Here is a 22401-nt window from a genome sequence, read left to right as displayed (position 1 = left end):
GCGATTGTGGGGGCGCTTGTCCTGCACAGCTGCGGAGGAGCCCTAACAGGGCAGCTGGACCTTGATATCATCGCAGGCGCATAAAAAAAGTTGCGCGCCAGAATCTTCTGAAATATTTATCGCGATGGTTCGCTCCTACAGGTACGTAAGGCTTCACAGGTGACCGCTGCATGTATATACTGACGATTGTAGAAAATACGAGGTTTCTCAAACATTTGGCACCGTCTGCACGGCATCGTCAAATTGTGTCTGGGCACCCGACGGTTCAGGTCGAGGCACTGGCGCTGGCAAAGTTTACGTCGGAGCCAATGAAGAAGTATTTTGCTGGGATGTTAAAAAGAGCGAGCTTCTATCTCGATGGCACGATAAAGACAACAGAAGTGAAGTGACTTGTATATCACAATGCAACGTCCAGCCAGATCTATTCGCAGTTGGCCACAATGACGGCTCAATTCGAATATGGGATGCGCTATCCGGCCAGATTGTCGTGAGCTTCAATGGGCATCGTAGCGGCATTACTCATCTACAATTCGATCAGAACGGGACTCGACTTGCGAGTGGAAGCAAAGATACCAACATCATCGTCTGGAACTTGTTATCAGAGGCTGCAGAATTCAGATTGCGCGGGCACAAGGATCAAATCACAGGACTGTCGTTTCTTCGCACACGCAATTTTCAGGTAGATGGAGCTGACGCCGCACTTGACGGGACTCCCGAAGAGAACTATCTGTTGTCTACATCAAAAGACGCGCTGGTCAAAATTTGGGACCTCGTGACGCCGCACTGCATCGAGACACATGTCGCACAAACCAGCGGAGAATGTTGGGCCCTCGGGATGAGCGCCGATGGCGACGGTTGTATCACTGCAGGTAATGACGGCGAACTTAAGATCTGGAATGTCGACCTCGATGCGCTTGCAGAAATCGGTCGTCAAGGCAGCGATGGCAAAAAGCAGGACGTGTTGCAAAGTCGTGGCATCATACAGCGGCAAGGAAAGGACAGGACGATAGGAGTCTCATTTCATACTAAGCAAGACTATATTGCTGTGCATGGATCAGAGAAAGTGGTGGAAATACTGCGGATAAGGACAGCCGAGGAGGTGCACCGACACATGCTTCGCAAGCGGAAAAGGAGACGTGAAAAGGCTGCCGCCGCTGGAGAGACAGTGCAAACTGAGCCTGAAGAGACGCAGGAGGCACCTGAGGTTGGTGATGTCTTTGTACCGTTCGTCATGTTACGGACTAGCGGAAAAGTCAGATCTGTGCAATGGGTGACGACCGGCCCGAAGGCGTCCAAGAATCTTCACATTCTTGCCGGTACCACTAACAACCAGCTCGAAATGTACAGCATCGGGAATCATGCGACGCAGCAGAAGGCTGGCCATAAAGATGCACCGGATTACACTCGGACGCTTGGTGTTGATCTACCAGGGCACCGCGCAGATATTCGCACGTTGGCCCTCTCCTCTGATGATCGTATGTTAGCAAGTGCCTCGGCGGGCGCTCTGAAAATTTGGAATATTCGCACGCAATCATGTCTACGCACGCTCGAATGTGGTCAGGCACTCTGTTCGGCTTTCCTACCTGGTGACCGGATCGTTCTATTGGGAACGAAGTCGGGTGAACTCGAGCTATACGACATCAGCACCAGCACACTGATTGAAAAGATCGAGGCACACGAAGGAGCTATCTGGACGTTGGCTGTGCACCCAGACGGCAAATCTGTCGTTACTGGGTCAGCAGACAAAAGTGCCAAGTTCTGGAAATTTGACGTTGTCGAAGAAGAGGTCCCCGGGACGAGAAGAACTACACAACGACTCAAGCTGACCCAAACACGACAAATGAAGCTTGCCGACGATATCCTCAGTCTATGCTTCTCACCCGATTCAAGATTGATTGCCGCCAGTACGCTCGACAACACCGTCAAAGTGTTCTTCACGGACAGCCTCAAGTTATTTCTCACACTCTACGGGCACAAATTGCCGGTGCTAAACTTGAGTATCAGCTCTGATTCGAAGCTGATCGCTACATGTTCAGCAGACAAGAATGTCAGAATATGGGGTCTCGACTTTGGTGATTGCCATAAAGCGTTCTTTGCACATCAGGACTCCGTCATGCAAGTTGCATTTATCCCGCATCCGATGGAACACGACGAGAAGCATATCATCTTCAGTGCCAGTAAGGACGGTGTCGTGAAAACGTGGGATGGTGACAAGTTCGAGCAGATCCAACGACTCGACAGTCATCACGGAGAGATCTGGGCGATGGCGATTAGTCGCACCGGTGAGACCATTGTCACGGCTTCACATGACAAAAGCATCAGGTCGTGGCAAATCGGCGATGACCTGATCTTTCTCGAGGAAGAACGCGAGCGTGAGATGGAAGCATTACACGAAGCGACTCTGGCAGACACGATGGATCATGATTTCCGTGACGGCGAAGACCAAGATGACGAAGTCGCCGCCGCAAGCAAACAGACCATCGCGACTTTGACGCACGGGGAGAAATTGATGGAGGCTCTCGAGGTCGGTCTTGAAGACTACGAGCTAATGCTCGCCTTCGAGCGTGACCGGCAACGCAATCCCAAGACTGCAGTCCCCCAGCGCAATCCAATTTTCATGGCAATGGGTAACATCACAGCCGAGCAACATGTTCTCCGAACATTACAAAAGATCCCTTCACCTGCTCTCAACGACGCCTTACTTGTCGTTCCTTTCAGCACACTTCCCGTGCTCTTCACCTTCTTGAGTATCTTCATACAACATCGCATGCAGCCGCAACTCGCCTGGCGCGTGACGTATTTCTTACTTCAAGCACACACCACGCAAATTGTCGCGTCGAAGCAGATGAAAACAGTATTGACGTCTATCTTGACGGCGTACGACACCTGGCAAGCGGAGGAGAGCAGGATTCTCGGGTTCAACCTTGCGGCTTTGGAAATTTTGGGTCGCGAAGTACGAGACAGGGAATTGGTGGATGGCTATGTGGGCGATACAACAGTTGATGGAGAAGACGAGGACGATTTGACAAAGGGTAAGAGGAAGCGGGCTTTCAATAATATCGCATGATGTACTGGCGCAAGTTTGGAAATGATGAATGTACTCATACAATGGCACGGCTATACCGTGTCATGCGCCTTTGAGTGGGTTGTCGATGTGATTGATGCAAACATTCCAAGGTTGGAAAGCACGTGAAGGCGACCAATTTAATACGCGGTCCGGCTGCCCGGCACGTTTGAGTGGTCTTTTTGAGGACCACGAAGTCTTAGGCACAACACCTTGTGGTCATTCTATGCCAGGAATACGGTCAATTGATCCAATGGGTATGTATTGATTGACAAGGATACCTGTAATTGCTGTACAGAAAATTTCTGACGGTACTTTGCTTTTTCTCTCACATGTACACTGTCTAGCTTTATCTTTCACATGGCACTGCGGTCGGCTGCAGATTGTGACGCCATTGGGCCAGTGGAAGCCCCGATAGAAATCTTTTGCAGGCCGACTCACAATGACCTCAAGCCGTTGCAATAAGTCAATGTCATTGTCAATTACAGTATCGCATTTTTGGTCCTACTCCCGAGATGAGGAATATACGTCAGCGAGCTAGCGGTGGGTGTTCTGGAACCTCACATCTGCATTCGTGGCACCGGGATGTACGCATGTTCATCCCTGGTCAATATCGATTTTTTTTGTCCTGCGCATGACGTCTGACTGAGGCTTGGTCGTACTTGATGAGAGACACGATACAGTCTATCCAATGCGCATCACTATCTATACTACATTCATGAATATAATTATTCCCCTATCGTGGTGGTATCGTTAGAGTATGTAACAATATAGCGTCGTGCATCCATTGTTGTATCTGCGAATATTCGCTCCTGGTGTGATGATGGACTGCCATATTCACGATCACCAGACTGCCTAAGTGTAAACAGCATACATGGCGGAAGAGGAAAAGCAGCTAGTGTCTGCAGCCAAAGCTCAAAGTTTTTTTTCCCCAACCTTGGAATGTATCAAAAATCTGGCCCGTCTGGCCCATGGCGTATTGTAGTATGGAAGGAAAATTCGACAAGGAAGAGACAATTCTCTGCATGTCTGCATGCTGCAGTGCAGATAGACAGTATTTCATGACAGATCCCGATCCCGTTCGATCATCTTTCTCCCATAGGAACCTGTTTCTACCATCCTCCGTGATTCTCGTTACAAAACCTCATCAATTGTCAAGCGACGCCAGACAACTGGTCGCGTGCACCGTGAACGATTTGTGTGCCTAAGAAAAAAGGCGGGCGGCGGTCAAGGAAGGGTTTGTGTGCTTATCGCTATCAACGAAAGGCCCGCGCACAGATGCAGCGCTAGACAAGCCGAGCTCCATGATTCTCACCCCAGACTCTTTCGCATTGGGTTTTTGGAGCCGCGGAATTTTGGCAGTCAAGTGAGTCAACTGTGACTGACCGAGACCTTTTCTTTCTGTACCACTGTGCTTTTCTTCTCCCATTTCAAGGCCTCCCAAGAGCGCCGGGGATTCACTCCATCTTCCTCTCTTTCATTCGCAACCATGGCTCTCGGCGCGTGTGTTGCTCGCCAGCTGCAACAAGAGCTCTCCCGACACACTCGATTGGCCGTGCCGCGCATAGCCCGTCGCACTTTTCTTTCCCAGAGCCCGGCCGTCGCTCGTTGCAACACATTCGCTCGCTCCAGCAGGTCTCCAGCGAAGCAATTGCGACAGTTCTCCCGAACAACTGGTTTGTTGGCGACCAGCAAGGCTGATGTTGCTCCCAATGCCAAGGCATACCTCGAGAGCGGTGTCATTGCTGGTGCCCAAGATCTCATCGATGTCAAGAAGGTCCTCGTGATCGGCTCTGGAGGTCTTGCCATCGGCCAGGCCGGTGAGTTCGATTATTCGGGTTCACAAGCTCTCAAGGCTCTCAAAGAAGCTGGAATTGCTTCGGTCTTGGTCAACCCCAACATCGCTACCATTCAAACCTCACACGCCCTCGCCGATGAGGTTTACTACCTGCCCGTCAACCCAGAATATGTGACTTACGTCATCGAGAGGGAGCGACCCGATGGTATCTTCTTGTCCTTTGGTGGCCAGACCGCACTGAACTTGGGTGTGCAAATGGAGAAGATGGGAATCTTCAAAAAGTACGGCGTTCGCGTTCTTGGAACCAGCATCAAGACCCTCGAGACCAGTGAGGATCGTGATCTCTTTGCCAAGGCTCTGCAAGAAATCAACATTCCGATCGCAGAGAGTATCGCTGTAGAGACCCTCGATGATGCTCTCAAGGCCGCCGACAAGATTGGTTACCCAATCATTGTTCGCGCTGCCTTTGCTCTCGGTGGTCTCGGATCCGGCTTCGCAGATAATCCCGAGGAGCTTCGGGATCTTGCTGCGCGATCGCTCACCCTTTCTCCTCAGATCTTAGTCGAAAAGTCCCTCAAGGGCTGGAAAGAGGCGGAATATGAGGTCGTCCGGGACGCTTCGGACAACTGTATCACAGTTTGCAACATGGAGAACTTCGACCCACTTGGAGTCCACACCGGAGACAGTATCGTCGTTTCGCCCTCTCAGACCTTTAGTGATGAGGAATACCACATGTTGCGAACTGCGGCCATCAAGATTATTCGCCATCTTGGTGTTGTCGGAGAATGTAACGTGCAGTACGCTCTACAGCCTGACGGACTCGACTACAGAGTCATTGAGGTCAACGCTCGGTTGTCCCGTTCTTCTGCTTTGGCTTCAAAAGCTACTGGTTATCCTCTTGCGTACACCGCTGCGAAGATCGGTCTCGGCCACACACTTCCAGAGCTGCCCAATGCTGTCACTCGCACTACAACTGCTAACTTCGAGCCGTCTCTCGATTACATCGTCACCAAAATCCCTCGATGGGACTTGTCAAAATTCCAGAATGTCAACCGCTCGATCGGATCCAGCATGAAGTCAGTCGGAGAAGTCATGGCCATCGGACGAACTTTCGAGGAAAGTTTTCAAAAAGCTATCCGCCAGGTTGACCCCAAATTCGTCGGCCTGCAGGGTGACAAGTTTGAGGATCTCGATGAAGTGCTCAAGAACCCTACTGACCGCCGATGGCTGGCTGTCGGCCAGGCCATGCTTCACGAAGGATACACCGTTGATCGCGTTCACGAGCTGAGCAAGATTGACAAGTGGTTCCTTTACAAGATTCAGAACATTGTCGACTGCACACATGAGCTTCAGGATATCGGCTCGCTGTTTGGTGTGAAGAAGGAGCTGATGATGAAGGCGAAGAAACTCGGATTCAGCGACAAGCAGATTGCGCTTGCGGTCAACAGCACTGAAGATGAGGTTCGCGCTCGCCGAAAGAACTTTGGCATCAAGCCTTGGGTCAAGAAGATCGACACACTCGCCGCAGAATTCCCTGCAGACACCAACTACCTCTACACAACATACAATGCGTCAAGTCACGATGTCACTTTTGACGACCACGGAATCCTTGTGCTCGGCTCTGGTGTTTACCGAATTGGTAGCTCCGTCGAGTTCGATTGGTGCAGTGTGTCCACTTCGACCGCATTGAGGAGCCAAGGCAAGAAGACTGTGGTCATCAACAACAACCCGGAGACGATGTCCACCGACTTCGATATGGCTGACAAGCTGTACTTTGACGAGCTGAGCTACGAGCGTGTCATGGATATTTACGAGCTGGAATCTGCATCTGGTGTGGTCGTATCTGTTGGTGGTCAGCTGCCGCAAAACATCGCACTCAAATTGCAAGAAAGCGGTAAAGCGAAGGTACTCGGTACCGATCCTAAGGATATCGACAAGGCCGAGGACCGTCACAAGTTCTCTCAGATCCTCGACTCCATCGGTGTGGACCAGCCAGCGTGGAAGGAGCTCACAAGCTACAAGGATGCCCAAGCTTTCGCCAATGAGGTCGGCTACCCTGTGCTCGTCCGTCCCAGCTACGTGCTTTCTGGTGCCGCCATGACGGTCATTCGAAGTGAGGACGAGCTCGAGGAGAAGCTTGTCGCTGCTAGCAGTGTCAGCCCCGATCACCCTGTCGTCATCACTAAATTCATTGAAGGGGCCAAGGAAATCGACGTTGATGCCGTTGCCTCTGGTGGAAAGCTCCTCGTCCACGCCGTCAGCGAACACATCGAAAATGCTGGTGTCCACTCCGGTGATGCCTCTCTCGTCCTCCCGCCCACGAGCCTCCCCCAGAGCACAATCGACCGCGTCAAGGAAATCGCCCAGAAGGTCGCCAAAGCTTGGTCAATCACTGGTCCCTTCAACATGCAGATCATCTCCGCTACTGACCCTGAAGGCGGCGAGGATCAGCTCAAGGTCATCGAATGTAACCTCCGCGCCTCCCGATCCTTCCCCTTCGTCAGCAAAGTTTTGGGTACCAACTTCATCGATGTGGCCACTCGCGCTCTGCTTGACAAGGATGTCCCTGAACCCGTTGATCTCATGACCGAGAAGCGAGACTACCTTGCCGTCAAGGTTCCGCAATTCTCATGGACTCGTCTCGCTGGTGCTGACCCTTACCTCGGCGTCGAGATGGCCAGTACTGGAGAAATGGCTTGTTTCGGAAAGGACCTCGTCGAGGCCTACTGGACCGCGATGCAGAGCACCATGAACTTCCGCTTGCCCGTTCCTGGCGAAGGCCTCCTCTTTGGAGGTGACGTCGAGACCCCTGACCTTGCCAAGATCGTCGACTTCCTGCAACCGCTGGGCTTCAAGCTGTACGCTGCCAACGAAATCGTCAAGCAACACCTCGAGAGCGCCTCTACTGCCCAGGGCGTCTCAGTCGAGGTCATTGAATTCCCCAAGCAGGACAAGCGACTGCTCCGCGAAGTGTTCGAGAAGTACAACATCCGCGGTGTCTTCAACCTGGCTAAGAGAAGGGCCAGCTCAATGGTCGATGAGGACTACGTCATGCGCAGAAACGCCGTCGACTTTGGTGTCCCACTTTTCATGGAGCCTAGGGTAAGTTCTCACCAAGCCTTCTCTCTGTATTTCTATTGAGTGAACAACAAACTGACTCGAATTTCTCTTTTAGACTGCTGTGCTGTTCGCTCAGTGCATGAGCGAGAAGCTTCCAAAGAAAGAGGGTATCCCGGCCGAGGTGCGCCGATGGAGCGAGTTCATCGGCGGCAAGCCTTTGTAAAGCAAATTCGTGATCCACTTATCCGGACCAGCTCGGGCTCTAACAGATCACTCTCGTTGGAGCCTGATCACTGGAGAAGAATTTGGAGACGGATGGAACGGGCATTGTATAGGTCGCCCTGGCGTTAATTTACTTATGGTTGCGTATGTGCGTGCGTGTGAGCAAGATGGAACTATTAGATGAATTATAAGCGTTAAAAAAGACTCACACGATCTTCCGCCCTTGATTGCATTGCCACTTCCATGTCTCTTCTCCACTGGCAATATCACTTGATCGTCCACTCCCATATACAGACTCGCGATTTTTGTACGGTTATATCAGGACTTGAGTGTTGATTTTGATACAAATTCAATTAATAACACATCCTTTGTATCTCGCATTCCCTTGGAAAAAAATCATACATCATGAAATAACTTTGCACTGCGATCAACTGCAGCTGTTGTACATGAATCAATGCATCATAGCATAGTCGACCAGACCAATGGCACATTCGCTTCGCCACCCATCTCCAGAAGATCGTTAGCATGTGAACTTATCGTTTCCGTGCTGGTTCTTGCGAGCTTGTCCGCTGACCATTGTCGACGCGGACTGTCCAATCATATACCCGAATCTTCGAGTTCCAGTGAGGCGAGATCAATGCGCCCACCCCATTGTGCAATCGAATGTTGAATCGTCCGTAGTCCAGGAAGCCTATCACAGCCCGCCCCCCAAGGAGATCCTACAGTCCGCCACCCTTCCTCCTGTCCCGACAAGCGCCCATCGACCTGCGAACTCCATAAAATGCCTTTTCTTCCTTGCTCCTTTCATGAATTTGCATCAATCTCAGCCCAGACCTTCTCCATATGCTGGCGCTTCGCCTTGGCGATTTCGCGGTTTTTGGCCGTACGGTCCAGACGTTCCGCACGTAGACATTTGTTCACCTGCGTCTTGACGTCGTTGCACATGCCGACGGACTTCCATAGGAAGCCTTTGGCGTGGCATTCTTCGAGCGCGTTCATGATCTCTTCGCAACCTGTGTGTGTTGCACCATCAGTCGATTGCTGAGTGAATTTTGCATGTGTCGAGACTCTTACCCTTATTGTCTTCACGGTGTAAGTGGGGATGCATGATGGTTTATGCGATGCGATTGGTAGGTGCGAATGCGAGGAAATATAGAAAGGCGCAAGGATTCACGATGTCATGAACGAGGGTCTGGAAGCTCGACGATCTGGATCTCGAAATGTCCATGAGATCACGTGGAGATAGAAGGAAGCCCTGGAGATCAAAAGTTGCTGACTAACAGCATTTCTCCCCGCCAAACTCGAGCAGTAACTGCCTGTATCGGAAACGTCGATCCGCCCTCGCTCAGAATTAATCCTTTTGGTCGATACTACTGGCATTGATCACTTTGGTCGTGATCTGGCAAGATGTCTCAGCAGCAAATGTCCGCGAAAAATCAACAAGGTTTGTTCGATCATCGAAGGAGTGGTCTCAACACTGCAGCTGATTTTGTGTGCCAAAGAACTCCAGGTTCAATATTCAAATTTCAAAGAGACCCTACAAGGCATCGCCCAAAAAATTGGCGATTGTGAGCAGGGATTAGAAGAGCATTCGTGAGTACAGCAATGTTGTATCTTCTTGAACCAAAGGGGGATCTTTGCTGACGATTCACTACAGCCTGGTCCTCGAAACATTAAAGCCCCTGCCCGATGATCGCAAGTGTTTCCGCATGGTCAATGGCGTTCTAGTAGAACGAACCGTTAGTGATGTACTCCCTGCGCTTCAGACGAACGCCGATGGGTTGAAGAAAGTCCTCGAGGACCTACTCAAGCAGTATCAGACCAAGCAGACGGAGATGGAAAAGTGGAAGGTAAGTTGATGCCGGGCTTTTTGGATGTGCATTTGCTAATACAGTATATAGAAGAAGAACAACATCCAAGTCGTCCAGCAATAAAAACTCCCTCTTCTTGCTGAGGCATCGTCATCCTCGGTGAACAGCTAATCTCGAGATATGTGGCTCGAAATGGAAAGGGGCCGAATAAAGCTTGGCCCGATCACGGAGCCTATTGAATGATCGCTCTCAATAGATCGAATGCCGTGATGCTGGCCAATCGGTCAGCACATGCATGTTGAATCACCGCCTCCGCAGTCTGATGGTCTCCAGCGCCAGTGCGAGGTGACCGAAGCTGCAGAATCGATCGCGCGAGCGAAGTGACACGAAAGCCACTCGACATTCAGTCGGCTATGATTGCAGCAAAGAAGTTTACTGCAAACCGTTGATCATTTTGATGGAAGCGTTTATGGTCGAATCGTCGCTCGATGTGAGTAATGACAGGCGCCTGCACCACTGCCCCGGCGAAGCTTTCATTTGGGCATTTGATGCGTCTCCCCCGGACCAGAAGTAAAGGATAAGAATGACGCGATGAAGGATGAATCACGGGAATTGAACGACCACGGTCACAGCGAGGCTTCGGATCTGATGCACCACCGAGTCGTAGCGATGATGGGAATCTATTGCTTCAGAGCTTCTACAAACTTGCGATCGCCCTGAGTCGCTAGAGCGAATGAAATACAAATTGTGATTCTGTTCCAAGAGAGCCTCGGTGTATTCGTTTTTTGCCGAGTCAAATTATGAATGTCATCAGTTGTGGATCTGTGTCGGTAAATTCAGCTCAGCCTGGCGACAACATGAAATGTCCTGATCACGGGGTCTCGCGTTGGGTGCGCGTTTGGCACGCGATCGATGCGCGTTCGCTTGCCAATGCGCTGCGAATGTGCATCGTGGACATTTGGAAAACTCCCGTTCCATAAGAATGCGCCGGTCGCAAGCGCACAGTAAGCTCCTGCTAACAGTCGGGGGTAAGCCTCATGCGACCGCAAAAGATCATGTGGCGGAAGATGCGGATTCCGGCGGTGATCTGAAGTCTGCGCCCGGCGACGATGGAGATTTCGATCGCGAGCCAGAAAGCAGCGGTGACGAGCTTGCGATCGAGAAACCGGCGTGTCAATTTAAGAGACTTGCGCACACGGCTACGACTCGATCTACGTCGCGGGCTGCAGGCTTCCGACGACTAGGCGTGCGCAGTAGCCCAGAGAGCACAGCCAGCAAACGCACAAGTCCAGGCTCTACACTGGACGACGATGACGACGACGACGAGATCTTTCGTAGTTCACAGGGTTCGCCTAAGCGTCGAAGACAGGAGGGCACCTTCACCAATCATCTTGCACCACCAAACGCCAAGTCAGGTTTCGTGCCCCAAAAGTACACGCGAAGCATAGTTGTGCCGAAGAAAACGGGGAAGGGAAAGAAGTTTGCAAATTTGGCCGGCAAAAAGAAGGACGCCGATGCTTCAACTACGAAGAAACCGGCATTTCGGGGACTGTCGTCCAGATTGAGAGACAGGTCGGACGCGGCGGACAAGTCAAATCAAGTCGATAGCACACGGGAGCGACGTGAGCCTTCGGAGGTCATTTCGGACGAGGATGACGAAGATGGTGGATTGCAAGATAGCGAAGATGCTGAGTGCGCAATGTGCGGTCAGCCAGTCGACTCACTGCTCCGCGAAGAGTTTGAAGATGAGCATCGAGACCAATTACGAGGACAACGGTTGAACTTTCAATGGCAAAAACGCTTCTGCCATTTCCACGGAGTGCATTCGGCAAAAGCTACGTGGCTTAGTAGGGATTATCCTGACATCGATTGGGGACGGCTGGACACGAGAATGCGCAAGCACAACACTACCTTACGCAACATACTCAACAACACTAGTGGCACACCTTCATTCTACCGGAACGAGCTCAAGGCGCGGCTCAAGCCTGGAGCGAAGGGCATCAAACAGACCTTCAATTCTGGGAAACCAGGGGCATCCGTGGGTTACTATGGTCCTCGTGGCGAGAAAGCAATGTGAGTCTTATCCTGGTCCGATCTTTCCAGAGACATCCTAATCTCGAACAGGACCGACTTCATCCTGAGCAGTCTATCGAACGAGATCCGCTCACGGGCAGCCCATGACGATCTCGTAGCAACCTCCGGCGCGCAAGGTGGTGTGTCAGGCTTCGTGCAGGCTGTACTAGTACCGCATCTCGCAGAGCTGCTCGTGAGCGACGATATGAACCTGGACAAGAATGATTCCGATCGATCTCAGCAGGCGCGTGCCATCATCGCTGCGAGTGCGGAGCTGGGAGAGCTCATACATCCCGAAGCCGAAGACAAGATTGAGATCGTGGATGAGGATGATGCGAATGATTGATGAGACAGTATCGAATTAACGAATATGATGAACTTCTTGTACAAATGGGCAGTTTCCGCTCTAAGGTCTTGTAGTAATGTGTCATGATGTGTTGATACATAAGGACCCAAGCCGGTTCCGTCCAAAATTGACCCCTGTAGCTGGCGTCGCGTCAACCATTCTGTCAACGATTGCTCAGGTCTTCGATTGGCCTCTTTCGGCCATCATCATGGCCAGCAGCAACACGCCCGGGAACTCTGCGAAAAATGTTGTCGCAAAGAACTCCTTCATCAACCCATGAGGCGATCAGATCGACTCTGTTCTCGTGTGACTTGGAATTGGTCGTTCATGCCTCAGCCAGCTCGATCCGTGCTGTATCGCAACCCATCCTCCTATAATTGTTTCGTTCAATAATCTTCCAGTACGACTAGTTCCCTGATAGTTCCTCAACTCTCCGTAGACCTCGTGCGTGTCGATCGACCTCTTGCTGGATATCCTTAATCTTCATCTTCTCCAAATCGATCTTCATCTCCTTTCCGTCTTCTGTTGCGACATTACCCTCGTTAGTACACATGATGATTGCAACTCGAAATGTATCGAAGCCGGAATCGTTTTCCGAATTTGGAAAAGAGAGATCCTACTGAATGAAATCGCGAGCGTCGCTGGCGCCTCTGCCTGTGCCTTTCCGAACATCTTCACATCAATCGCCATGGTCGAGCGTGCATTTGAAGGGAGCAAGGCGAGAAAACTCCGCACTGTCTTGCCGGATCGCGGGTTGAAGGGCGAGAAGCTCGTCTTCACGGCGGTGATGTATTTGGTGAGCATTACGGCCGGCGTATCTGAGATTTTATCTGAGATTTTGGGGTCTGCCCTAGGGATGCCGTCACGCTCTGCTGTCTACGTCCTACATTCGCGGGTCGTTAGTTCAGTAAGTCAATACTGTAGTCGTCGTCGTCGGTCGTCGGCGGAGAGTTCGGAGGAGCCAAGACAATTGTGAATGGCTGTTGGCTCTCAGGGCTTAGGGTTGCTTTCTAAGGCTCATGTGTACGAAGTTGGTGGGTTTATTACCGCTCTGTTTACACATGTGTATACTTTGCACGTGGGCATTGTACAGAAGATTATCATTTGCGAGCAAGATTTCATTATGTTGCAAGTTCTTCGGTGCGAAGCTTGGAGCCATTACGCTGACAATGTGTTGAACGGTATGATCGACGCCCACGTCTGCCAGCTTCCGGAGTAAAAACGTCAACGCCGCGTAAAAATGTAACGTTGGTTAGAAGTAGTTAACAGATGATGGTGAATGGAGATTCATAGTACGCAGTCTCTGGTAATCATCTTGAGCTGGATGCCATCAATAGTGTGACACGTAACAATCGATACTTTCCAAGGTTGTGTCTGTGTTGTGTCCAGAAAATGTCACTCGGCACATGCGCTTCGGCCCGTGCGTCATACATTTGTCCTGTGAGTGAATATCTCATCGCCTCAACGGAGGTCTGCGGGATCTGGGTAGCGGCACAGCTGGAAGAGGGCTAAATAACAGATAAACGTGAACCATCCATTCCCTGACCCTGAACCATGATTCAAGGTACTGTGAAGCACATCATAGCACTTAGTCCGAGGTGAAACCCATGAGACATCATCAGGAACAACCTTGCTCAAATCTCACATCACTCAACAACTTTATGCGCTTTACCCTCCCCCTCGACCCAACATCATCACACGATTCGACCTCCCTTCTACACGAAACAGCGCTATTCTTTCAATACTACCGATCACATCATCGCTCAGCATGCTGTCAAGCCAGTATGCTTCGCGGCACCTCGCGCCCCTGTTGATGCGCAACGGAACTCGTGCAGCATTTCAGCGCAGCGCACGTCTTCCTCGTCATTTGCCTGCCGTCGCCATCCTCATCCCACATCGAGCTGCGTCGACAGAGACAACGAGCGAACAGAACGGTAGTGCACCTCCACCTGGATTCAACATCAGCGAGGCCCGAAAGCCTCTGGCCAACAGCTCCGAACAATCAAAACCCGCCGTCAAGGCTGATGGCAAGCCTGACCACAATATCAGTATCCCTGTAGCACAACCGACAGAGCATGCGCCGACTTCAGCATCCGAGCAGGCCGCGCTCAACGAGATTGCAGCCCAACATGCACAAGAGTCGGCTGAGGACAAGAAAGATCTAGTAAAGAAAGAGGAGAAGAACAAACTCACGCTATGGCAAAAGGTCAAGCACGAAGCGCAGCACTATTGGGATGGAACAAAACTTCTCGCCACAGAGGTTAGGATCTCCTCTCGTCTTGCTCTGAAGATGGCCGCTGGGTACGAACTCACTCGACGTGAGCACCGTCAACTACAAAGGACTGTCCAGGACCTCGGCCGCCTGGTCCCCTTCTCGGTCTTCGTCATCGTACCATTTGCCGAACTACTTCTGCCGGTTGCTCTGCGACTGTTCCCCAACATGTTGCCGTCGACATACGAGAACGCCGCGAGTAAGGAATCCAAGGCTATGAGGCTAAGAACCTCCCGCAAAGAAGTTTCTCAACTTTTGCGTTCGACCCTGCGCGAATCTGGTCTACCTATTAGCCCAATCCATGCGCAGAAAGAGGAGTTCACAGAGTTCTTCCGGAAATTGCGTGCCACTGGCGAGGAGCCCACCAAAGCCGACGTCATCAAGGTCTGCAAGCTCTTCAAGGACGATCTTACCCTCGACAATCTGTCCCGCCCACAATTGGTTGGCATCTGCCGGTATATGGCGTTGAACACATTCGGTACCGATCCCATGCTTCGTTACCAGGTCCGTCATCGTATGCGACAAATCAAGCGAGACGATCGAGCTATCAGCTTCGAGGGTGTGGAGTCTCTGTCTGTACCTGAGCTTCAGACCGCCTGCGCTGCACGTGGTCTTCGTACACACGGCATGAGTCCCGGCAGACTGCGGGATGATTTGCAGCTGTGGCTTGATTTGCGTCTCAAGTATGGAGTCCCCAGCACACTGCTTGTCCTGAGCAATGCATTCATGTACGCTCAAGGCAAGGAAGTCGAGTTTGACAGCCAATTGTCTGCATTGCAGGCCGTGTTGAGCTCGATTCCCGAGGAGCTCTTCCACGAGATTGAGTTGGAGGTGCACAACGCTGAGGGTGCAGTCACGAACAAGCAGCGTCTGCAGGTCCTGAAGGAGCAGCAAGAGCTCATCCAAGAAGAAAATGAACAAGCAGAGGAGCAGAAAGCCAGTGGCGGCACGGTGACAAGTGTGAGCGACAAGGAAGACATTGACGAGAAGGAAGAGGAGGCGAGGCAAGAGTCTGCTCTTAGCAAGGCGGCTGCGCAGGATATCCTCGAAAGCGAAGGAGACCTTGCACAGCAGCAGAAGCTGCAAGCCAAGCAGGCAGACGAGGAAAAGAAATGAACTTGATGGTCACAGGTTGGACCAGTCCTATAGAATTCTCCCCTTTCCCATTCCTCTGTATTCTTTTTCGTGTCCTGTATTGACACTGTCATTATTAAAAATTCAAAAAAGCAATCATGACCGTTGGGCGTTTTGGTCGAGGGGAATCTTTGAAGTCTTGGAACCCAGGAAGCGGGCGATTGCGATAGATTAGTCTTGGGATTATTGTAACATGAATGGCAACATTTGCAATGAATCTTGAGGCCCCAATGCGCACTTCTCAATTGGCGCCTCGGCGTGAGGTTGTGCAAAGTTTCACGAGTCTGGCATGTTGTTCGCCATGTTAAATCGAAACAGAGATTCGGAAACCGAAGTAATTCAATTGCAGGTTCTTGACTGTACGTCAACATTATCATGAGTATGCCGAGCAGAGACGGAAGTAGTCTGGAAGAGCGTAGTAAAAGATGAAGAAGGAAACATATCCCGGAAAAAACGCCAGCTCAATGCAAGAAAGGAGCATCGCCAAGAAACCCAACCATCAAACAACGCCAACGTGTCTTTCGTTATCCAAGAAACATCCCAGGCCCAACAGCGGCACGAGCGAATATTCAACACGACAGGTGATCATAAATCACCGCCAATCCTCCCCACCGTGACGCGGTCCACCGCCGCTCTAGCTGGCGTCTTCACAGCCAATCCATCCCAGATCAACTTCCCATCCGCAACATCTTCCTCTGAACCATTGTCATCAGATAACCTTCCCAATCCTCCATTCGCAACCCATTGCGACACCACCTCGCCCACAAATGCCAGCTTCTCCCTCAACTGGTTGACCCGCACGACCCTGGCCTTGGCCCTGCCGCCCGCGCCATGCACATCCGTCGTTAGTAAGTCTCGAATTCCGCCAGCGTGGACCTCCCGACCCGTGACATGTTGTGGCAACAACTCGCCGAACTGCGCCAAGTGTGCCGTGGCTTCGACACCGAGCAGCGTTGCCGAGACCACGCGTCCGTCGGCGGAAAGCACAAGTTTAGTGTGGTCCGGGAAATGGACCTGTAAACATCCGTCGGAGAATGCCCACAGGCCGATGCTGGAGATGCGCTGATAGAAGCGCACGAACGTTTCTTCGGATTTTTGCGATGCGGCAGTTGATGGCTTTTTGTCGGTCGTTGCTGTCTCGCCTGAACCATCGAGTGATTGACACATGTACCGGCCGAACTTCACCCAGAGGACACTCAGAGTGCGGCGTCGCTCGGCGTCGACGGCAAGAGGATGGCCGGGCTGCACGCTGCCGAGGCCTTTGTAGATTTTGCGGAAAATGCCGCCGGTGCTCGGCAGAGCGCTGTGGTCCTCAAAAATCTCGAGCGGAACGCTGTCGATTCCTGGGAAACTGCTGCTGCCATTACTGGCAATCGAGCCGGATTTCGCGCCGAGCTTTTGGAGCCACTTTTGGCCGTTGCGGACGAGAACGTGTGTGACAGGTGTGGCAGCATGACCTGGCTTCGCAGTTGCGTTGATGATGCAGCCCACGGTTCCGTCGGAGAGAACATAGCCGACGCCGTGCTTGCGGCTATAGTCGACCCAGCGTGAGACGAATGGTAGGTCGGTGTCGACTGGAAGACAGCGCTCAGTAGTGACGGCGGAGCGAGCGGAAGATTTGGAAAGCTCAGCAGCAAGATTGTCGCGGAAGGCAGCGAGGCGACGGAGCACAGTGCTTGGGTCAGTGTTTGGCAAGGCAGCAAGATCGCTGCTCTTAGCGAGCTGAGAGCATTTCCGCTGGTGGCTTGGGATGGATTTGGCCATGATTGGAGGCGCGGGCTTCTGTTTGTTGTCCTCGCTGTCTGGGTCGGAGAGGATCTCGACGACTTCTTTTGCAGCTTGCGCCTTTCGCTTGTATTTGAATGGAGAAACCTTGGCTAGTTCGTCGAGTGTTGCCAGAGGTTCTGCCATTTCAATAGGCGACAGTGGCCGCTCACGTGCTGTCCTCCGAGGAGCTGTGATGCTTGTAGATGATGGCACTGGCTTAATCGCCGCTGCCTGTTGTTCCCTCATTGCGCGCGTCGTCCCAGGTCGTCGTGCCAGGCTGGCATCTGCGCTGCGCTTGGTGCTCGCTACACGTTGAGGCTTCTCGACGATAGGCTCAGGCATTGCAGGTAGCGGTTGTGCGTTTTGATGAGGAGCCGTAGAAGTCTGGAGCTGCCTGAGCGACGAGGAGGAAGATATAGTCGGTCGTGTTCGTGTGATTTGCAAAGCATCCGTGGATGAAGATGCTTCTGCGGCCACCTTGATTGTTGCGGAGTTCTGTGCGGCAGTCTCCTCGCTGATAGTTCTGGCGACCTTTCGTACAGAACCAGCGCGTGCTGCTCTGGGGACCACGCGTGGTACAGGTGGCGGCAGCATGCCTTCATTGCTCTTCGGAACCATCTCCCTGTTGACGAGATGATGACGAGTGGTCGCAACTTCGTTGTGAGACATCTCCCGCAGACCTTTGTTTCCATCGACAGGAATCTGATCCCAGTCGCTTAGAAGCGATGTGTAGACCACATCCTTGGGAATGGGCATGGTTGGTTGCCGTCCAGCCTGGACCTCCCGGGCCATGTCATGCACAATACTGCGCACCTTGCGGCCGCCGTTCAAAGGGAAGAATTTGCCCTCTTCGTACTCTCCAACACCGGACTCCTTGCATAGATGATACCATGTCTCGCTGAAGCCCCGTCGTAAAGTCTCCACCGAAGGAAGGGCAGCATCGGTCCAGACTGGCGCCTTTTCTCGAGCTGTGGAAGGGATTTTTGCCGGCACGAGTGCAATTTTGAAAAATGGATGCGAAACAATCTGATCAGGCAACGGGCGCAGCTCCTCTGGGACCAGAAGACTCGAGACCAGGTTGCGAAGATCGGCACTTTGATTTGAAGTCGAGTTCAATTCCGGCCATGTGTACTCTCCTGATCTCAACTTTTTGTAGATTTCTTCCTTGGTCGACGCGTGGAAGGGTGCTTTTCCGACAGCAAGGGTATATGCGATAACGCCAATTGCCCACAGGTCCACCTTTTCATCATGTCCCTTCCCTTTTTCCAGGATTTCAGGCGCGAGATAGTTCGGCGTGCCACACATGGTTGTCCTTCTCCGTACCTCCATCTCCCGCTCAGTCACCACCAAAGCTGCAAGGCCAAAGTCGCCTACTTTGACGTTCATGTTGCTGTCCAAGAAAAGATTGCCAGTCTTGAGGTCGCGATGGACAATGTGTCTGTGATGAAGGTATTTGACAGCTCCACAGACTTGAATGACCAGACGTCGAATTTCCGGAAGAGTCAGGTATCTCCGCTTCCTCAGCATATCTGCCAGCGAGCCATTGGAACATAGCTCCAAGACCACATACGTGCTCGTTTGGAAGGAGAAGGCGCGGTGGAAGCCAACGATGTTCGGGTGGGATAATTTACTGTGTATTTGTAGCTCGGTGACAAACTGTGCTCGTTAGTCTCATTCGCATGCGGCCACGCAGCGCTTTTGCACAAACACACCTTCTGAGCAATCTTTGTAGGCTCGACCATTGATTTGACAATCTTGAGAGCGACGACTTGACCCGTAGGACGGCTGCCATCGTATCGTTCGGCTCTGTGACATATGGCAAAGCCGCCTTTTCCTAAAGCTGGGCCGGTCGCGTAGTTGATTCCGCTCGGCTCGGTGACGATCGGCGGTGGAGGATCAGCATGAATCGAGGACGCTGAAGATGGTGCTGGTGCAGTAGCCGCAGGCAAAGGAGGAGCTGCCGCCATGATTCGGATCCCACGATTGACGATTCTTGCACCTAGCACAAGACCTGTCTTGACATTTAAAGACTTTGTATGGCGAATAGTCCGTCAATGATGTCTCGGCCTGCGACTGTTTATCGTTGCTGGGGCAGACAACCCAAAACGCGTTAGTGCATTTGTGGCTCTCGGCTGCAGCGGGCCTGCACAATAATCGTCACAACAACCACCCGCGAATCCGGAGCGATGACTAATCCCGCTCCACCCTCTCGATTGATTGCGACAACTCCACTGCCTTAGTTGACATTTCCAGGCTGACTGGACCGTCGATTGCACATCGTCTCATATAACCTCGTCAACCGTGTCACGTATCTTGTTTGTGATACGATAGAAGCTCCGCCAAGTGAACCGGAGTTTGTGGCTCTTTCGAAAGACCATATTATGAACATCCAGTGGTGAAGAAAGGGTCTGGCTACCCTCTTTACAAATCATGTCGCTCACTTTCAAATTACTCTCACTCGCTATTCGTACTGCCGCAAAGCCTATCGGAGTATGTTGAGAGCCATTTATATAAATGGCTATACCACCCGACTGATGTGAAATTTGTAGAATTATATCAAACGGCAGGCGAAAGAACATGACGGCTTCCGATATTTCGCAGTCGCTCAGGCACAACGCCTACATCGAATAGATATGCGAATGCGGCTCGGCATACTCCACGACTCAGCAGCGCAGGAGCGCATGCATGAACGAGAGCAGAAGGCCGCAGGGGAGAAGAAACGCAAAGCTGAGACGCCTATTGTACGAACGGAAGCCGAACAAAAGAAATACGACGAGGAGCAGGAACGACTCGAGCGGGAAGGACCCAAAAAGGAAGAAAGTTCCAAGGTTCAGAAAGTGAAGATCAGACCTCTTTCAGAGACGCGTGCGATAGAATTGGGCGCCAATTTCTTTTCGGAGGCCTTCATCTTTGGCGTTGCTGCTGGATTGTTGATCTGGGATGCTTGGCGAAGTCGGAAGAAGGAATCCGCCCGGCGGGACGACGTGGCAGAGAGATTGGAGAAGCTCGAGGCAGAAGTTGAAATGCTCCGGAGTGAAGTGGACCCAGATCTGGAGACGCTGAAAGACCTTGGGCGACGAATTCACGCCGCGAAAGAAGCCAAATCATCAAGATGGTGGAATCCTCTTTCCTGGGGCAGCAGAACAGTCGAGGACACTGCCATTATGGAGGAGACCAATGATCTTGGCAAGGCCCCGCCGCCTGAGCCACCCATCACGCCGATCAAAAAGAAGGTCGAGCCGAGCGAACCCGTGGCGGTGACGAAAATTGCAGCTCCGAAGGACACTGCCACCAAGGCTCCTCCCGCAGAGCAGAGTGAAGCTGAGGAACAGGGTGCTACCAAACTGGTCGTTTCCAAGCAGGAAAATGAATGACGGACGCAATCCTTGAAAATCTGTATTATAGGAGACGTTCACGACGTCCTGTCGACTTATTATTGATAGATGATACCCCGCTCACGTGGTCTTGAACTCAGCATCTCCAATCATATTATGATACCATTACTATTCTTCTGCTGTTCCATCGAGTCTGTATCATTCATCGTGAAGTGTGAGCGCAAAGATCATCGTCCTATAATTAGCATCAATGCGATGTCTCACAGCATGTGTAGCAGCTTGCTGAAGCTCTTCGAGCGGTCCCGTGGTGAAGCTTCAATCATCAGCTTCCCTTGCATCGAGTAAGGAAAGATACTCAATTTATGAAATTAGTACAGCAGCGTGTATTTTTGTTATGTATGACACGAGATTCATGTATGTAAAGTGTATTGTGTATGCATCTGTAGCAACGAGTCGTTCTCTGGTGAACTGTAGTGAACCCTCGGTTCTGTCGACTGCAGCCAGCCGCCGCCGCGTACCCTGCATGAGGTAGACCTGGCATGTGATGCGATCGACGAGGGGAGTGTTCCATGGACATGCCACCTGACGATCATGCGGCGTGGACTGAAGACTTGTCCCCAACACTACTGTGTATTTTTAACGCGCCGTCGTAAGCTACAATTGCCTTCCAAGGTTGCCTTCGACTGTCAATATTAATACACCAGCCTGGTCACGATTGCATTACCTTCACAAACCGCAGTGTCATCGAACAGCTTTATATTGCAACATGACCTCCGGATCTTCAGCTCAAGATTTGGTTTCGCCAGTTGGCACCACAAGGCCGGCATTCGTCATATCCAGCGCTGCAATCAATGCCATACCAGTGGAGCTCGACAGCACCCCAGCTTCCGTTGACCAAGTTCGTGCTGCGCGCAGAGGCTCAAAAGCCATGGCCTTGGACGCCATAGAAGCTGATAAGATTGCGAAATCGACCGAGGTTGAGGTGAGCCACGGACGGCGAAGAGAGATCGACTCTTGAATGGAGCAAAACTGACAGTAATCGGATAGAACCGTGAGCGACTCATCTCGGAACGAAAGGACAATCCTGCTGTGCTCGTCGATATTCCACAAACACCGCGTCCTGAAGAACTCGAGCAATCTGGAGCGCTTGCAGATAATTAGTTCATGCGTGCGCATATGACAGCAGCATTCACCTGACCTGACGTGTTGTGATGCCTGGGTTTATATTAAGTTCAAGCGCATTACCTTTCTATTCCGAGTCTCTGCGATCCTAGGCCCTCAGGCGCATTTGAAATGGAAACCAACCTAAGTCCCGCGTGTGCTGATCGCAGCAATGCAGGAATGTAAAGTCCAAGCAGTGAAGCCGGAATGCATGTTGCAGCTTCAAATTGTGCTCATTAATGCCACTCCGAAACCGCGTCAAACGTCATTTGACCATCCCTTTGCTGGCAGTGCTTTTAGTATAAGCCGAGATTTTCCCACCGCGTTGACAGATGGTAGCCGTAACGATTCGAAAATA

General features: G+C 51.7%; 10 protein-coding genes across 10 annotated transcripts; 7 read left to right on the top strand and 3 right to left on the bottom strand.

Moving 5' to 3' along the window:
- The first annotated feature begins 109 nt into the window (after window positions 1-109).
- K489DRAFT_344580 (WD40 repeat-like protein) lies at window positions 110-3333 on the top strand. The gene is made up of 2 exons (XM_033602318.1): window positions 110-141; window positions 193-3333. Exons 1-2 carry the CDS (start codon window positions 125-127, stop codon window positions 3065-3067), a joined length of 2892 nt encoding a protein of 963 aa, XP_033456584.1. The 5' UTR covers window positions 110-124; the 3' UTR covers window positions 3068-3333.
- Window positions 3334-4173: 840 nt separating this feature from the next.
- Window positions 4174-8366, top strand: K489DRAFT_363051 (carbamoyl-phosphate synthase large subunit). The gene is made up of 2 exons (XM_033602676.1): window positions 4174-7964; window positions 8038-8366. The coding sequence occupies exons 1-2, from the start codon at window positions 4554-4556 to the stop codon at window positions 8143-8145; spliced, it is 3519 nt and encodes a 1172-aa protein (XP_033456583.1). The 5' UTR covers window positions 4174-4553; the 3' UTR covers window positions 8146-8366.
- Window positions 8367-8451: 85 nt separating this feature from the next.
- K489DRAFT_383780 (UPF0287-domain-containing protein) lies at window positions 8452-9334 on the bottom strand. Its single transcript, XM_033605694.1, has 2 exons — window positions 9219-9334; window positions 8452-9157 (listed from the first exon to the last, which is right to left on the bottom strand). The coding sequence occupies exons 1-2, from the start codon at window positions 9250-9252 to the stop codon at window positions 8949-8951; spliced, it is 243 nt and encodes an 80-aa protein (XP_033456582.1). The 5' UTR covers window positions 9253-9334; the 3' UTR covers window positions 8452-8948.
- Window positions 9335-9551: 217 nt separating this feature from the next.
- Window positions 9552-10078, top strand: K489DRAFT_373392 (Prefoldin beta-like protein; the record flags this gene model as incomplete). The annotated part of the gene is made up of 4 exons (XM_033603419.1): window positions 9552-9588; window positions 9647-9737; window positions 9802-9994; window positions 10046-10078. 4 exons carry the CDS (start codon window positions 9552-9554, stop codon window positions 10076-10078), a joined length of 354 nt encoding a protein of 117 aa, XP_033456581.1.
- Window positions 10079-10914: 836 nt separating this feature from the next.
- Window positions 10915-12404, top strand: K489DRAFT_404175 (uncharacterized protein). The gene is made up of 2 exons (XM_033607111.1): window positions 10915-12028; window positions 12080-12404. Exons 1-2 carry the CDS (start codon window positions 10938-10940, stop codon window positions 12372-12374), a joined length of 1386 nt encoding a protein of 461 aa, XP_033456580.1. The 5' UTR covers window positions 10915-10937; the 3' UTR covers window positions 12375-12404.
- A 313-nt stretch (window positions 12405-12717) lies between these two features.
- Window positions 12718-13695, bottom strand: K489DRAFT_68732 (uncharacterized protein). Its single transcript, XM_033608838.1, has 3 exons — window positions 13422-13695; window positions 12995-13250; window positions 12718-12896 (listed from the first exon to the last, which is right to left on the bottom strand). The coding sequence occupies exons 1-3, from the start codon at window positions 13494-13496 to the stop codon at window positions 12781-12783; spliced, it is 447 nt and encodes a 148-aa protein (XP_033456579.1). The 5' UTR covers window positions 13497-13695; the 3' UTR covers window positions 12718-12780.
- Window positions 13696-14081: 386 nt separating this feature from the next.
- On the top strand, window positions 14082-15961 carry K489DRAFT_383776 (LETM1-domain-containing protein). Its single transcript, XM_033605693.1, has one exon. It carries the CDS (start codon window positions 14143-14145, stop codon window positions 15760-15762), a length of 1620 nt encoding a protein of 539 aa, XP_033456578.1. The 5' UTR covers window positions 14082-14142; the 3' UTR covers window positions 15763-15961.
- A 138-nt stretch (window positions 15962-16099) lies between these two features.
- K489DRAFT_344561 (kinase-like protein) lies at window positions 16100-19578 on the bottom strand. The gene is made up of 2 exons (XM_033602317.1): window positions 19260-19578; window positions 16100-19203 (listed from the first exon to the last, which is right to left on the bottom strand). The coding sequence occupies exons 1-2, from the start codon at window positions 19512-19514 to the stop codon at window positions 16366-16368; spliced, it is 3093 nt and encodes a 1030-aa protein (XP_033456577.1). The 5' UTR covers window positions 19515-19578; the 3' UTR covers window positions 16100-16365.
- A 225-nt stretch (window positions 19579-19803) lies between these two features.
- Window positions 19804-21072, top strand: K489DRAFT_344558 (uncharacterized protein). The gene is made up of 2 exons (XM_033602316.1): window positions 19804-20037; window positions 20097-21072. The coding sequence occupies exons 1-2, from the start codon at window positions 19978-19980 to the stop codon at window positions 20919-20921; spliced, it is 885 nt and encodes a 294-aa protein (XP_033456576.1). The 5' UTR covers window positions 19804-19977; the 3' UTR covers window positions 20922-21072.
- A 576-nt stretch (window positions 21073-21648) lies between these two features.
- K489DRAFT_412848 (uncharacterized protein) lies at window positions 21649-22043 on the top strand (the record flags this gene model as incomplete). The annotated part of the gene is made up of 2 exons (XM_033607978.1): window positions 21649-21864; window positions 21930-22043. The coding sequence occupies 2 exons, from the start codon at window positions 21649-21651 to the stop codon at window positions 22041-22043; spliced, it is 330 nt and encodes a 109-aa protein (XP_033456575.1).
- Window positions 22044-22401: the final 358 nt, after the last annotated feature.

This window comes from Dissoconium aciculare, assembly GCF_010015565.1.
Source record: "Dissoconium aciculare CBS 342.82 unplaced genomic scaffold K489scaffold_13, whole genome shotgun sequence".
Taxonomy (NCBI): domain Eukaryota; kingdom Fungi; phylum Ascomycota; class Dothideomycetes; order Mycosphaerellales; family Dissoconiaceae; genus Dissoconium; species Dissoconium aciculare.
This window is presented reverse-complemented; position numbering and strand designations above follow the sequence as displayed.

What these genes read in the sequence shown, in the direction of transcription:
- K489DRAFT_363051 (XM_033602676.1), top strand. Translation starts at nt 4,554, where the DNA reads ATGGCTCTCGGCGCGTGTGTTGCTCGCCAGCTGCAACAAGAGCTCTCC. An exon ending in CACTTTTCATGGAGCCTAGG is followed by an intron (nt 7,965 to 8,037) that starts GTAAGTTCTCAC and finishes TTTCTCTTTTAG; the next exon opens with ACTGCTGTGCTGTTCGCTCA.
- K489DRAFT_383780 (XM_033605694.1), bottom strand. Translation starts at nt 9,252, where the DNA reads ATGCATCCCCACTTACACCGTGAAGACAATAAGG. An exon ending in ACACCGTGAAGACAATAAGG is followed by an intron (nt 9,158 to 9,218) that starts GTAAGAGTCTCG and finishes CAACACACACAG; the next exon opens with GTTGCGAAGAGATCATGAAC.
- K489DRAFT_404175 (XM_033607111.1), top strand. Translation starts at nt 10,938, where the DNA reads ATGCGCCGGTCGCAAGCGCACAGTAAGCTCCTGCTAACAGTCGGGGGT. An exon ending in CCTCGTGGCGAGAAAGCAAT is followed by an intron (nt 12,029 to 12,079) that starts GTGAGTCTTATC and finishes AATCTCGAACAG; the next exon opens with GACCGACTTCATCCTGAGCA.
- K489DRAFT_68732 (XM_033608838.1), bottom strand. Translation starts at nt 13,496, where the DNA reads ATGAAATCTTGCTCGCAAATGATAATCTTCTGTACAATGCCCACGTGC. An exon ending in ACACATGTGTAAACAGAGCG is followed by an intron (nt 13,251 to 13,421) that starts GTAATAAACCCA and finishes TGTAGGACGTAG; the next exon opens with ACAGCAGAGCGTGACGGCAT. An exon ending in GACGCTCGCGATTTCATTCA is followed by an intron (nt 12,897 to 12,994) that starts GTAGGATCTCTC and finishes ATGTCGCAACAG; the next exon opens with AAGACGGAAAGGAGATGAAG.
- K489DRAFT_383776 (XM_033605693.1), top strand. Translation starts at nt 14,143, where the DNA reads ATGCTGTCAAGCCAGTATGCTTCGCGGCACCTCGCGCCCCTGTTGATG.
- K489DRAFT_344561 (XM_033602317.1), bottom strand. Translation starts at nt 19,514, where the DNA reads ATGGCGGCAGCTCCTCCTTTGCCTGCGGCTACTGCACCAGCACCATCT. An exon ending in CTACAAAGATTGCTCAGAAG is followed by an intron (nt 19,204 to 19,259) that starts GTGTGTTTGTGC and finishes TAACGAGCACAG; the next exon opens with TTTGTCACCGAGCTACAAAT.
- K489DRAFT_344558 (XM_033602316.1), top strand. Translation starts at nt 19,978, where the DNA reads ATGTCGCTCACTTTCAAATTACTCTCACTCGCTATTCGTACTGCCGCA. An exon ending in CTGCCGCAAAGCCTATCGGA is followed by an intron (nt 20,038 to 20,096) that starts GTATGTTGAGAG and finishes TGAAATTTGTAG; the next exon opens with AATTATATCAAACGGCAGGC.